Raw genomic sequence first — 14,875 nt, 5'->3', positions numbered from 1 at the left:
TAAAAGCCCAAAAAACTGAATATGAAATTGAGCGCCATTGGACGTTAATCAACCATAGTTTAAGTTTCCGGGGGTGTGTGGAAAATTGAAAGTTGATTTAAGAGTTTACAAATGGGGGTGTGTGGAAAATTGAAAGGTGATTTAAGAGTTTACAAATGCGCTGCAACAGTTACAGAAAACCCTAGTGACTAAAAATTAGACTTCAAGTGGGCACTACGTGCACATTTATTTGGCGATAAGTTAGTAATGTATGTTGTAAATAAGAATAAAGGAATTCTGCTAAAAACAAGTTCGTATGCTCGTTGCGAAATCGAAACTGGTAGAATAATATAATTTTAATTCATCCAATAATATATTTGGTGTAATTAAACGTAAATTTCCTATAATTATTGATATATTAAGTCAAACCAACGCTTATATATATATTGTGTCCAAGCGTGTATATATATAAGCGTTGGTCAAACTGTCACTTTGTTTCCATTACGTATCTCATGTTACATAGCCTATCCGTTTATTCCATATGGACGTCACTGTGTCAAGCTGCAGGCATACCCTATAGTTCTGCATTCATTGTTTATTATGTTTAATTATATTAGTGTTAAAATACTAGATGCATATAGTTCAATTTTGTCCTGTTGTACACAGTACTACAGTGGGGAACTGACAATTTCGGCCACAGTTTGCCTATTACTCCAAACAAAACTGACCTAACTTTAGTACCTAATATTACAGAGGTAGTAATAACATAAAATATATTAGCTTGTTGATATGCCTGTCCAACATTATGCTTGGAAACCTAAAAAGGTGAATTATTCGCTGGATGAAAAGGAAAGAAAAGCCAAGTTGACAAAGTTGCGTTCAAACGAGTATCACCCGTTGAAGCCTATCACCGTAACTGAATCAAGTCTGGTTAAAATATCTTCAGGGGAAGGCCATGCCAGTAATAGCGAGAATAGAAGCACAAAGTCTCACTCTAGCTCCGGGAAAGACTTCATTGATCCACTGTCGATGTTAAGTATAGAAGATCCGCTAACCAGCGCCACTAAAGTTACAAAACCATCTAAGGCAGTTTCTGTTAAAAATGATGATGAAATAAAAGTAGATTTGGCTTCATCTGATGCCTCGTGGATGGATTGGAAGTTGGAGGTCATTCCAAGGCACACAACTGACCAGGGTTTGGCAAACAGCATGATCAGTATGTTGAAGAGTGGAAAGAAGGATAAACCTGGAAGAAACACACAAGTTAGTTCTGTGTCGGATAAACTGCGGGATCGGCTTGGTCAGTTAGATGAGTTTAGTGAATCAAGTGTGCAAGAGATGTTGAATCTTTCTCAGCAAGATTTCATAGATCGTATTAATTCACTCAACCTAACACTAACTGACGCATGGAATACAAACCAGAAGGTTAAATCTTTAAAGCTTACAATACAATGTGCAAAACTTCTGGTTGATGCATCTGTTATGCAGTTCTACCCAAGCAAGTTTATACTGGTAACAGATCTACTGAATACATTTGGATCTCTTGTTTTTGACCGTATCTTCTCCATGTGTAAAGGTATGGATCCAAATAATATTATACCTGAAGAGGTTCCTGAGAGTGCTAAAGAGATTTGCTTGAATTGGATTCTTAAAATTGCTTCAATCCGTGAGCTGCTGCCTAGGATTTACGTGGAAGCAAGTATTGTGAAATGCAATGAGTTTTTAAAGAAGGATCAATGTAAGAGCAATCTAATAAGATTGAATGCAATGACAAGAGGAATTGGGAACCCACTTGTAGCTTTATATGCTCGTACATATTTAAGTTACATTGGTATGAAGCATCTGCCATCATGTAAAGGCCACTTCAAGTCTTGCTTCTATGACTTTGTTGCCACTTACAAGCAAATGTATACAACTCCTATTCAAAACCTTCTTGCACACCAGAAGATAAACATGGAAAGTTACTTAAGTTTCTACACTCCTGCCCTGCAATGGATTCTTTTTTGTGTAAGCCACAATGCCCATGATGCAACTCTAACTAAAGTCCTTGAAAAATGCAACACATGTGGAAACAATCTTGTCTTGTTTGATTCTTGTATCAGCTCGTTTAGTTCTGAGTATGTTGCCGCCAGAGCTTTAGTGTTGTGCGCTGCTGTTAGCAAATCTGACGACAAATTATATCCAAAGTTTCGAGTCCTGAAGTCCTTGGGGAAAAAATTAATTGAAACAGAGCCCCCAAGTGGTGATAAGTTAACCATTCTGAACGAAACCTGGAAAATATTGGTAAAAATAAGAAATCCTATAGATTACATCAACTGTGCCGTTGTGTGGGTAGAATATGCAGCAAAGTACTTCACACATAAGGAAACTAACACCGTGCTCGCTGATATCATCAAACACATGACACCAGATCGTGTTTATGAGAAATTCAGCGCTGAGTTGCAGACTGTAGTGGTTTGTGTACTGACACACATGCCTGACTTCAGAAGCATCTTCACCATGGATAAATTTCTTTCTTTTTTCGACATGTTCCAGAAAGATGGGCAGAGGGTGACAGTTTGCAAGATTGTGGCTGAATATTTTATTAAAAACCAGGATGAAACAAATCAGAATGCTTCTGATGCGACCACAATATCAGGCTTGATGTATATTTGTCGTACTATACATGATTCCATCAATGCGTTGAGTATTGAAGATGATATAACATCTGCAAGTTCCTTGATTTGTGGCGTGTTACTGAAAATCAACTTTGGCAAGGATTTTGAACAACAGTTGAGTTTCTACGTTGAGTGTCGGGCTTCTTTCAGTGGTCTTGATCCCGTGTTAGCCACATTGGTGCATTCAGTTAACCAACTTTCTGGTAAAGTGACAAAGATAGTGAAAGGGAAGCACACACGAAAAACATCAGCGTTTGTCCGCGCTTGTGCTGCGTATTCATTCATTACAATTCCATCTCTTCTGGATAGTGCAACCAAATTTGGCTTGTACCTCGAAAGTGGTCAGATTGCATTAATCAGCCAATGTGTTTCACAATCAGATGCAATGTATAAAGCGGGTCTAAGCACCATTATGGATCTTGTAAATTTACCAGCTAAGCCATCATTAGAAAATCCATTTTTGAGCCACGTCAGTAACTTTCTGTCCAGTTTACTGACAGTACCCGACAATACAGAGCAAGGGGTTCTATTCCTTCTCAGAAGCTTCCTAAACATCATATCTGAGTCTGGATCCCAAATTCGCCCAGACATCACATGTGCCATCTACATCAAAGTATTATCCTTACTAACTGCTTATAGTCAAGACCAGTATCTTTACCATGTATATAAAGTTGATTCAAATGAAGACCTCTACAGTAATGATCCGAAATTCCTAGCAGAGATATCACAGATCAGCACAACTTTACTGAATGAGGTCCTGGGATATCTGGGCTCTGATAACAAAGACCCAAAGCTCCAATCTCTTAATGCATTTCACTTGTTTCAGGTAAACACTACTATGTTATAAATAATTTATTCTTGAATATGAACTTAAAACCTTATCATTTGTATATTTTTGTTGGTTACGTTTTATTTTGTTTATTATTGTAAAACATTTCTCCAATTGGCAAATTGTAAATTGTTTTTATAACAACTGTCATTAAACTGATTTTACTATGAATTATGCACCGTTACACCATGTTGTATATTCCAGGTTATTATCGCACACGGAGAAATATCTGACGAGAAAATGCAAAGACTTGCAGTAGTGGTTTGGGGACTTTCCCAGCAGCATGCACAAGCAAACACCAAAGCAACGATTCAGATGCTTGCTTCACTTAAAAAGAAAGGAGGGGTTTACAAAACTATCTCACAAACTCTACAGCTACAGTCTGCAGCCTAACTATATCTGCTTTCATAGGTGCCAAACCTGGGATGGCAGGGTAGACATACCTATTATTGAATTTTCTGTTCTGCAAAATCGGTAAATTACAATCAATAGATTTTGTTGCATGGAATGAGTGTCTAACCATTCCTGCCTCTTCTGCAATTAAGTTTGGCGCCTATGTTCACTTAGAGTTAATATACATTAACTATGTATGTTCCTTGTTCTGTCATACCATTTATAATTGCAACTCAATACTGCTGAGGTCTACTGTGTGTATTTTGACCCATCATCCCAACACCTAATATACTACTATTTTAAACAACTATGATTTCCACTTAGCCAATACTTTACTTTATTATTGTGCTCTTCATTTCAAATCAGTTTAAAAGTTCTTGTTAAGGAATAATGCGACAGTTTATTCAAATATTTAATATTAAACCTTCATATTCTGATTCGTAACTTCATTCTATATTATTATTGTAACATTTAAATTTCACCTGAAAAGCTAGTGCGTCTAAATGTTATAACACCCATGGAAAATACAACTATTCTGTAGGTAATGTGGCAACATAACATTTCCCATTTGTTCAATATGTATCATGGGTTTGTGATATATATGAATAACTTGTTGCCTATGGTTTGTTTTCGTTTGATTATTATTATTATAAGATGCAATATTTTTATGATCTCTGTCATTCATTATTTGATTTTATTCCAACTTATAGATGCTGTGTTTAAGTTGGTATGATATATAGACTGTCTGTGTATTGTAATGCTGCATATCCTCTTATTGGCTTCCATTACCTTTGTAACCATATGTACAAGGTAAGTAGAGTTCTATGTTTCAACAAATTAAGGTTACAGGGTTTCTGGTTCAATTCCCACTGCTGGTACTAACTAGTATCCTAAATAACACATACAATCTAAACAAGATGTTTAGCAGTTTAAACCTACAAATACCAAAGCCTTTCTTCTTGAATTGGTCTGTAAACTTACTTCTAACATAAGTTTTCGCTATGTTTGGAATTTCAGTCTACTGGGCCAGGATATGATTTAATTTTCACTGCAGCTCCATTTGCATGTCTAAGCCCATCCTGTGGCACTGATAAAATAACTTAGGGCTTGTATCACCATAAATAATATGTAATGTGCACTCTGTATTTGACTCAGCTTACCTTGGTTATATTGCAGGTTGTACAGAATAGAATTCCCTAACTATGTTACTTGGGATGAGACTCATTTCGGAAAGATGGCGGGTCTTTATATGAACAGAACTTTCTTCTTTGATGTTCACCCTCCACTTGGGAAGATGATCATTGCTTTCACAGGTTGTTTTGATCATAGTGTGTTCATATACCTTTTTCTCACTGTTGAGTTATCACATGGGTGTCTCATATACATCAGACATACATGGTGTATTCATACACCTCATGCTCACTATAGAGACAAGTTCTCACCTATATAATGTTCACAGGATACCTGTCTGGTTACAAAGGTGTCTTCCCATTCTCAAATCCAGGAGATCCTTACTATAGTGATGATGGTAACTTACTTGCTCCATATATCACCATGCGTGCAATTTGTGCAATCATTGGATGTCTTGTAGTTCCTGTGTGTTTCATGATCTCCACCTCTCTGTGTGGGAGAATATCTGCAGCTCTTTTAACTTCTGTTTTCCTGGTATGTATGGGGGGCATAGATGACCCAACTTTTTAAACTGCAGGGGAGGCAGGGATAGTTATCCATACACTTCTTGTGATTTAAATCAAACTTATTGGTTGTACCTGTAAGTTGCGATGTGATGTTTACTGATTAATGCAGTGTGAAAAATTGAAGGATAGGCCTGCCTACCCTGCCAGGTTTGACGCTTAAGATGGAGTGTTCAGTGTTCATATGGAAAAAGAGGCTCTAACAAATGTAATATGAATGTGATAGTCAGAAGAAACATTGAGTATTGTTCCTTGTTTAAATTTTACCCAACAAGTTATGTACTTGCAACTTGCAAGTAAGAGGTGTATGAAACAGACCACCCATGTTATAATTATAACAACTTTCGTTGCCTCACTATGTGAGGATAAACAAGTTACATTCATTCATTTATTCAATTTAAACTTCATGAAAACGATTACCAACAAAGTTGCATATGTTGTAACAAGTAAATGGGCAGGAGGGGTATAAAACAGAACACCCCTGTTATTACGGCTGTTGTTTTCTGCTATATGAGGATAAATAAGTTACATTCATTCTATAGTTCATTCAACCGCAGGTATTTGACACTGGCATGATCACTATATCCCAATACATCCTACTCGATCAAATCTTATTATTCTTCATCTCATGTTCTGTATGCTGTGCTGTTAAAATGAATGAATGCCAAGGAAGGCTGGCTTTAATTTCAAAGTAAGATCCTTTACAAAGAATTCTATGACATTTCAAAGCATGAAGTTTAAGCCTGCAACTTCTATACTATTTAAAATTGATATTCAGTTTTAAATTTACAGCCGTTTTAACTTTTAACATTTGGTTTAAAATTAGGCACCAATATCTGTAAATTGATTAATGTTTTTTTTTGTTATATTAAACATATACCAGTGGTTTCTTGGTGTTTTTTATGCTGTATAAATGTATTAGGTGTTTTAGTATTCAAGTCCCAAAGTGTCAATTGACTAATGATAAACATGAAAGTATCTTTTTATTGTTTTTCTTGATGTAATGTATTTTTCATGTATTATAGTCTACTTTATGTCTTATGTATTTGTTTTCCTTTTTGTAGGTTATGTATTATAGGCCTACTACTTACAAGCTATACCATATTGAATCCAACTTGAATAGAAGCTTTAATTTTATTTTACACACACAGAGGCAAAAACATTGATGGAAGTTTTTCACCCACGTGGTGGTTATGGTTGGTATTCACTGGTGTAAGTCTCGGTTGCGCAATATCTGTTAAGCTGGTTGGTTGTTTCACCATGTTGTTCGTTGGTATGTGGACTGTGGTTGATCTATGGAATCTACTGGGGGAAGTTGAGGTAAGATAGATGTGTGACAATACATAAGTGGCATGACATTGTTACATGTTACCTCAGTCTATGTTGTCATGTTTCATTTTTAACAAAATCTGGAGTGACATTGTTAAAATACAGTTACACTCATAGTTGTCAAACATAGGGAACTTCATTGATTAATGTGGTGAATGCAATATACTTTGGCTCTGCTTGTTTGTATAGACACCTAACAGCAGGGTAAAATCTGGGGTGACATTGTTAAAATACAGTTACACTCATAGTTGTCAAACATAGGGAACCTCATTGGTTAATGTGGTGAATGCAATATACTTTGGCTCTGCTTGTTTGTATAGACAACTAACAGCAGGGTAAAATCTGAGGTGACATTGTTAAAATACAGTTACACTCATAGTTGTCAAACATAGGGAACCTCATTGATTAATGTGGTGAATGCAATATACTTTGGCTCTGCTTGTTTGTATAGACACCTAACAGCAGGGTAAAAATCTGGAGTGACATTGTTAAAATACAGTTACACTCATAGTTGTCAAACATAGGGAACCTCATTGATTAATGTGGTAAATGCAATATACTTTGGCTCTGCTTGTTTGAAGAGACATACAAACCATTAAGGTATAATTAAACAAGTTTAAAAATTATGAACTTCCTGGTAGGGTTAGTTAGTAATTGTTATGTTATATTTAAATGATTTTTAAGTTTTATTTAAGTAATATGTATGTTGTATTTGAGTAATTTTTATGTAATTTTAATGTTTTATTCCCAGCTTGTTTCCATGATATATTTCACCAAGCATCTTCTTGCGCGCGTGGTAGGTCTCATAATCACACCAACCATCATCTATATATCAGTGTTCTATCTACACCTTGATATCCTACATTACACTGGAGGTGCAGAGATTTTCTTTAGCACTTCTTTCCAAGCTACTCTGGAAGGTAAGGCTTACTGTATAGGCGCCGATTGTAGGGGATGCAAGGAGGGGAATCACTCCCTTAAATTGTAAATTAGAAGTCTTCAGATTCTCTTTAATGTTACATAGTTATTGTAAAGGGGTTACACATTTGACTAGGCAAAAGTTAGGACAATTTTATAACAGGTGTAATAACTACTTGTGAAACAATAGATACTTTTTGTAATTACTATGCATTATGTTCTATTTGATTTTAGCCTAAAATTGTAAAACCTAACCCGAAAAACTGTAAAGTGGCTGTACAAAGTATCTTGAATTCGTTCGTTTTGTCTGTTTTGTCCGGATTTTGCTGCTGCATGCGGAATTGGACACTGGTTTGCATACGATTTTGCAAGCGAATTCGCACGCCGGATACTGTGTACAGCCACCTTAATGTATGGCAATCCTCAGCACAAAGCTTGTACCAACATGTTAGTACACCACAAAGTATTAAATATTTCTATAAAATAATTCAAATGCGGCTTCATACATGCTATTTAATCCATTTCATAAACTTTACTTTCCACACCAGGCAGTGCCATGTACAACACCAGTATACCTGCTTATGTTTCTGTTAATTCAACTGTGGCTTTAAGAGCTATGGATTATGAAAAGGAGTTTCTTCATTCGCACGCTTACAATTATCCCGATGTAACTTTACAACAGGTAAAAGAAAGATATGCTTTGTATTCTTGTGGGTAGGAATTTATTAAGCTGAGTTTTAAATGTTTGGTCATTTACATTCTTGTTGGTGGGAACTTGAATAACTTATTCATATCCATAGTTGCCACTCTCATGCCCACAGTCGAGCTGCTGAAGGTATTGCAGTGTGTGGATAAGTGAGCTTTTGGTTGGTTTGCTCTTTAGATTTTGGTCACTATGATACATTGAAATATTGATCCTTTTATTAAATTGCCCCACACCCAGGTCACTGGATATGCTTACCGAGATCAAAACAACTGGTGGAAAATAACAAGAGTGAATAATACAAATGAGGTATATGTGTTTTGATGTAGAATTCTAAGCAACTTATACAGTATAAGCTAAATATATTGCAGTCATGCATTGGTATCCTCCTATAGGTTCTTCAGTTGTAGTTTCTGAAAATTAGTTAATGCTAATGCTGATATATTTTCTTTCCTAAAAAAATTAACTTTTTTATCCTTGCATGTTGGGCAACTGCAGTCATTATAACACAGGTGTTTATGTATGTAATTCCAGCCTTACATAAGAGATGGGGATATTGTCCATCTTACACATGCTTCCACTATGAAACGACTCACCATTTCTAAATCCTCATACAATACATGGATGACTGCTTTTGTAAGTAAACAACATTTGATGATGTCAGCATTTGAACCGACCAATCAGAACACACCAGGTGCAGACCAATGGAAAGTTGAATTAAAAGGTGAATATTTTTCAAAAGTTTATAGACGAGAAGACGACATATTTGTGTGTCATTATAAACTGTTTCTTATCATATTGTGATGTCATAATCACTGTATGTAATGTCACAAGCTCTGATGTTATAACAAATGATTCTTAGTTTTTTGAACACAGACTTTATGGTGTAATACCTTGATGAATTATTATCATCTGAAAGCATTGCATGTAATACCATGTATACTTAACAGTGTGTATGGGAGTGCCATCCATGGATAATAGTTCACACAATTTGTTTATACACAAATCATGTGAATATATTCCTAAAACAATGTTATTGAGTCTGAATTTTCGTGAGTTTTAGGAAAACATTGACGTACACTCTATACCCTCTGGCGTGCTGCATTGTAATATGACTACTATTGTTATGCCCAAACTCTGTTGGGTTTTGGGCGCGTCAACATTTTCGCGACTGTTGTGACGTTACCAAAGGTTTTGGTGCGAGCACGTTAGCGCATGTGTCGTATTGCCCAAGTTAGCCTTGTGTGATAGTGTATGATCTCTGCATAGTATACTTGTATTCTATATCATATATTCAATCACATACATAGTATACTTGTATTCAATAAATGTAACATCAAGTACAAGGGTGCGGACTTATTAACTATGTATGTGATTGAATATTTGACCTGACAGTTCACTTTATCACAGGTGCAAATAATGGTGATGATAAAGTGTGTGCTTTGGATTGTGGATTGAAACTTGTCAATGTAGTTGTTGGGTGTTGTGTTCATTTAAGTGAATATGAATTACCTGAATGGGCTGCTAGGCAAAGAGAGGTGAGTGAATGTAATGTAGGACAAACTGTGAGATTTAAGTTATGTCCTTGGCTCAAGATTCATTTGCTGGCAGTTGGTATTCAGTAGTGCTACTTGACAAAAATTGCTCCAACCTTGTAGTCAACAAGGTTAAACATCTGGTGAGAACCATGCGGTAGCATCCTGTGTGTTGGGGTAATAGGCCAAGTTTGGCTTATATTAAAAATCCCATGACTTGCCACAACATAGAACCTCCGTCCAGTTAGGAACATGGTTGTTTGCTATTAGTATTACCAACAGGCTCCTTATGTTTGACAACTATGAGTGTAACTCCATTTTAACAATGTCATCCCAGATTTTATCAAAAGTTTAAAACCTGACACATATGGGCAACCACCATGGTAAATTTTAAGGTTTGTTGTTTTAACTACAACTTGTACTCACAGATAACTTGCACTATGGATAAAAAATCTCAAGATCGCTGTTTGTTTTCAGTTGAGACAAGAACAGATAATGTTAATGGTGTCCCATTAACTACACCTACCATGAACTTTATAGAAAAGTTTATTGAATCTCATAAAGTAATGTTGTTTATGAATAATAAGATTAAACCAGTTCGAGGTGAACGAACTTCCAAGGCCTGGTATTGGCCCATCAGTTACGAGGTTTGTTATGTTAATAATGTCATATCTTAGATAGCAACTGACTGGCTAAAAACGAGGGACTCTGGTATACATTCCATTCCAGGCCTCAATCTAATCTATGTGGGTGAGGCGTGAGGGCTCTCAGGGTAACATGCCATTGGTCCAAGGACCATTGGCCCAATATTTTATGCCAGAAATATTGGGATGTCACATGGTTTTTGTAAACAGTAGAAACTGGTTATATTTGCCATCGACTTTTACCATTTCCTGGAACTATTGTGCCACAGACTTTTAGATGTATTTTTAATAGTTGTGTTTTGGTCTATAATAACATTAACATCTCTTAACCCAACAGGGTCAAATGTTTTCAAAGAATGAAGACAAGATAATGCTTATTGGAACAGCACTGGTTTGGCACCTTAATTGTATCATGTTTGTTGTCTTTGGCTGTTTATATTTTATAACTTACGTGCTTAAAACACGAGGATATGTCATTCAAGGTGTTAATAATGGTAAAGTAGATAGTTATAACCTTAAGCAAACCATGGATGTTACATACCAAGCATGTACATGGTGTCTATTAGGTTGGTTTATCCATTACGCTCCATTCTTTCTAATAAAAAGAGTTTTATATTTGCACCATTACTTTCCTGCACATATTTTCGCTTGTTTATTATCAGGAATTTTACTCGATTTTTTATTCCACACTTTTTCCCAGTTATTATCTCAGCATTATACTGTGAGTAGAGGTCTACTTCACACCTCACTGTCGATGTTAATAGGTGCTCTTGTGGTACAGAATTTTTATTTACATCAAGAAAACTGTTACGGACGATACACATAGTACATAAGTGACGTTATAGTCGGTTATTGTTACAACATATGTTTAAACTGCTACACAACATATGGTGCCACTGATCAAAGATTTTGTTTTATTTATATGTATTTTCCACTGTTGCAATGCTAATGGTATCCAGATGATGATATTTTGTGCAATAAATGAACAATCATACAATGTTAAGGTTAGACTTAGATAGGTTTACAGTTTAAACCCTTGAGAGTAGAAAAAAATTAGACCAGGTTGTGCGTGAGATGCTAAGTTCAGAATAAAGATATTTAGTTTCAGATGGTACAACTTTATCAAGATAAGACTAACAATAGACAAATGGATGATTGAACCTGTCTTCATGATATAATGTGGTACAGATAAGCACGGCAGGCAGTGAGTAAAGTTACAAAGAGATGTTTAGCAACATAAATGGCATCTATGATTGACAGGTATCTAATGTTATATGTTTTCAGTGTTTGTCACACACTTCACATAGAAAACTTATATGAAACAGCTCCATCAACTTTATGAACAGATGTTGAAAATGATCTAAGCTTGACAACTTCAGAATTATTAATCAAACAAGCACTCGAGTCTTCCCAATGCTCTGGTGCGACCAAGTCATGGTTGGTGTAGAATAACAAGTCAAATGAACCTGTGACAAATATAATGATAAATGCAGATGATCTACAATAGGAATGCCTATAAAACTTGATCAAGCCATTACATTAATTTTAGAATGTACGTTTACATTTGCATGCTTTTAACAAGTTTATGATAGTTTTTTTTATTAATTTACAAATAACTTTTAGATACTTCAATTTCAGTAGATATGCCTTGATAATTGATAGTTTTCTGGTTCTTGCAATGATAAGTAAACTAGAAGATAAAACTTACACGGCACTTCTAGTAAAGGAAGGAAAGTAACAGTTGCAGTTATTTGTCGTATGACGGCTCTTATTTCAGAGTTTATAACGCTGATGTCTTTGCTTCTGTGTATAAAAAAACATTCATTAAAGTTGTAAATTGTCCATGTCCCGTAGTATTATTTCTTTGCGATATTAATTTATATATTTACCAATATATATCAAAAATACTGGAAAATCATCCGCTAAGACAACTTAAAAATAAAATAATCATTACATACTTTCTTACTTTGGATTACTATTTTCTTTACCATCGCTTTGACATTCTATTTCAAACTGCCATCTTTCTAAAGTTTCATTTGTTTCACATTCACGTATGACAACGACTAAACGTTTTACCACCCCTTGTTCAATCCATTCTGGTATAAAAGAAATTAAAATCATATTTTTAACTGTATCACTTCAATATTTTCAAATTTGTCTAAATAATTCAGTAGGATTTGCCACAGACTGTTAGGTTTCTAGGCATTTATGCGCCATAACCTTTTAGGAGTTTTAATAGCTTAGATTGATTCTTTTTTATTCAAAAACTTAAAGACAAACCAACATCATAACCTAAACATGTGTAATCTAATTACTCTGTTTTGTTTTACAGAATAGGTATTAAATAGGAATGTTAGCCTAAGTTAGGTATTTATATATGATGCAAAATGAATTTTAACTCCAGGCTCTTGTAAGCAACAGAAATCTAACAACGCTGGCCAATGAAAAGTTTAAAATAGTCAGAAATCAACTAAAGGTAAGAATCTAGTTTTTATGTTAAGGTATTTATAGATCACGGTTTACTGCACGCCATGCACCGTGTTCAAAACTTTTATTCGCATACCAGTCAATTGAGGTAATACATTTTCATTCAAATACGTTAGTAGGTTAGGATCCGTTGTTGTCAAAATGGTCAGACCGTACTTTTTCTCTTGTTTGAACATTTCAGGAGGGTAAACACCACGCTGGTATAAAATATTGTTGATTCCATAAACTGCAAAAGTGTTATTTTCAGCTTTTTCTGTGTTTTTTTATGAAATTAAAAACTTACAAAAGAATTCGGACACAATTGCAGCGGAACCTTTCAGGGTTATTTTATTCAACTGTTTGTTCGAAGCCATAACGATATTTCCACGCCTACTTCTTGAAAACAGGTGTTTTGGGTGTTGTAGTGATCTGGCGTATAATTGTGGTCAAAAACCTGTAATTTTGTTTCAAATTATGCTGATTTTGTAACAAAATTGATCCTAAATGCTGCAAACTATAAGTTTTGTAAAATTAAAATTCCCGCACTCTACTCGGCGAAAGAGCTGTTCCGATTTTTGCCGAAAACACTTTTATCCAATTTAATATATTTGGGGGCACATTTAAAATGAATGTTGGCCAACTAAACAGTTCAACCATCTACGCGTATAAGTTATGAACATTTTACTTGTTTAAAATCTACTTCGTTGTTTATTTACCTTCAAAAAGCTGTTGGTGTATGCTGTCAAGCGCGGATTTTTACGATTGTTGTTTTTTTACAGTCGAACATTCTTTGTGTCTTTGTCGACTGTTTATAATTTTTATTGTAAAATTAAGCAGGCCTCGACCTTGTACGTTTTGTAGGAAGTCGTTTAGAACCCATAGCTTAATACGAAAAAGAAGTAACCTAGTGATTTATAAACGAATAGGATATTAAAAAGTATAGACAAGCTGATAATTTGGACAACACATAAGGGGATCACTGGGTTGGAAGGATTTTGGTTAAGTGTTCTGTCCAATGCATGTAGCCTCTATGCCACTGCCTTGTACGCAAGCGTAACCTCCAGGTTACCGCATGGATGCGCTATATGGCTATAACCACTATATATATCACGCACCGGATCGATACAAAAATTCCAAAGCAGCGGTCGTACACAAAAATAATCCCGTGGAAACTCCTATGATTTTCCTCTGCTATTTTCATAAGCTATAAACCCGTTTCTCAATAGAGATTATAGACAAAGTGTGTCCATCTAATTCTTCCCTTCTTATTTGGTTTATTATCTCTTGTGTTTTGAAATCATTAATATTTCATCAAGCTAACAATATAATTGACCGAATCTAGTAAATTGCACTGTACGCCAAGGTGGACTAAATAATTTAAACCCCGTTTAGAGTCGATAGGATTCTCAACGTTATAGCCTCTCCCTGTGGGTTTAAGGTCAAACCGGAGTATAATTTAATCCGTGCACTAACTGTGGCCTTAAGATATAGAATTTACACTTAACAAAATATCATTTATTATGGAATACCAAGATTTACATTCAAGATCAGAATAATTAAAACAACAAAGAGAATGGAATTGGCAACAAAACTAAGTCGTTATGAGGATAATATAAAATAAAAAACGTGGTCGAAAAACATGTATACGAACTTACAAACCTAAAGCGACATCACATTCATACATGTCGGACCTCACACAAAAATCTAATTGCGTCCCATATAAAAACG

General features: G+C 35.2%; 3 protein-coding genes across 5 annotated transcripts; 2 read left to right on the top strand and 1 right to left on the bottom strand.

The window, feature by feature from the left end:
- The first annotated feature begins 88 nt into the window (after nucleotides 1-88).
- LOC149725294 (VPS35 endosomal protein-sorting factor-like) lies at nucleotides 89-4,569 on the top strand. The gene is made up of 2 exons (XM_089892906.1): nucleotides 89-3,462; nucleotides 3,670-4,569. Exons 1-2 carry the CDS (start codon nucleotides 769-771, stop codon nucleotides 3,856-3,858), a joined length of 2,883 nt encoding a protein of 960 aa, XP_089749032.1. The 5' UTR covers nucleotides 89-768; the 3' UTR covers nucleotides 3,859-4,569.
- Nucleotides 4,567-11,678, top strand: LOC149725293 (protein O-mannosyl-transferase 2-like). 3 transcript variants are annotated; one of them, XR_016386522.1, is made up of 12 exons: nucleotides 4,567-4,668; nucleotides 5,035-5,171; nucleotides 5,318-5,523; nucleotides 6,095-6,243; nucleotides 6,704-6,872; nucleotides 7,633-7,801; nucleotides 8,348-8,481; nucleotides 8,743-8,811; nucleotides 9,037-9,226; nucleotides 9,913-10,040; nucleotides 10,515-10,684; nucleotides 11,019-11,678. XR_016386522.1 is itself a non-coding variant. In XM_089892912.1 (12 exons), exons 1-12 carry the CDS (start codon nucleotides 4,616-4,618, stop codon nucleotides 11,505-11,507), a joined length of 2,097 nt encoding a protein of 698 aa, XP_089749038.1. In that variant the 5' UTR covers nucleotides 4,567-4,615; the 3' UTR covers nucleotides 11,508-11,678. The 3 variants fall into 3 exon arrangements, 2 of the variants coding, with proteins under 2 accessions (XP_089749038.1, XP_089749037.1); XM_089892912.1 differs by having other exon boundaries at nucleotides 6,110-6,243; nucleotides 10,466-10,684; XM_089892911.1 differs by having other exon boundaries at nucleotides 10,466-10,684.
- On the bottom strand, nucleotides 11,452-13,696 carry LOC149725292 (mitotic spindle assembly checkpoint protein MAD2A-like). The gene is made up of 5 exons (XM_089892946.1): nucleotides 13,452-13,696; nucleotides 13,245-13,394; nucleotides 12,648-12,777; nucleotides 12,390-12,484; nucleotides 11,452-12,147 (listed from the first exon to the last, which is right to left on the bottom strand). The coding sequence occupies exons 1-5, from the start codon at nucleotides 13,519-13,521 to the stop codon at nucleotides 11,981-11,983; spliced, it is 612 nt and encodes a 203-aa protein (XP_089749072.1). The 5' UTR covers nucleotides 13,522-13,696; the 3' UTR covers nucleotides 11,452-11,980.
- Nucleotides 13,697-14,875: the final 1,179 nt, after the last annotated feature.

The sequence above is a fragment of the Ciona robusta genome, chromosome 14, assembly GCF_009617815.1.
Source record: "Ciona robusta chromosome 14, ASM961781v2".
NCBI classification, from domain to species: Eukaryota; Metazoa; Chordata; class Ascidiacea; order Phlebobranchia; family Cionidae; genus Ciona; species Ciona robusta.
Note: the sequence above shows the minus strand (reverse complement) of the source record. Positions and strands in the feature narration are given on the sequence as shown.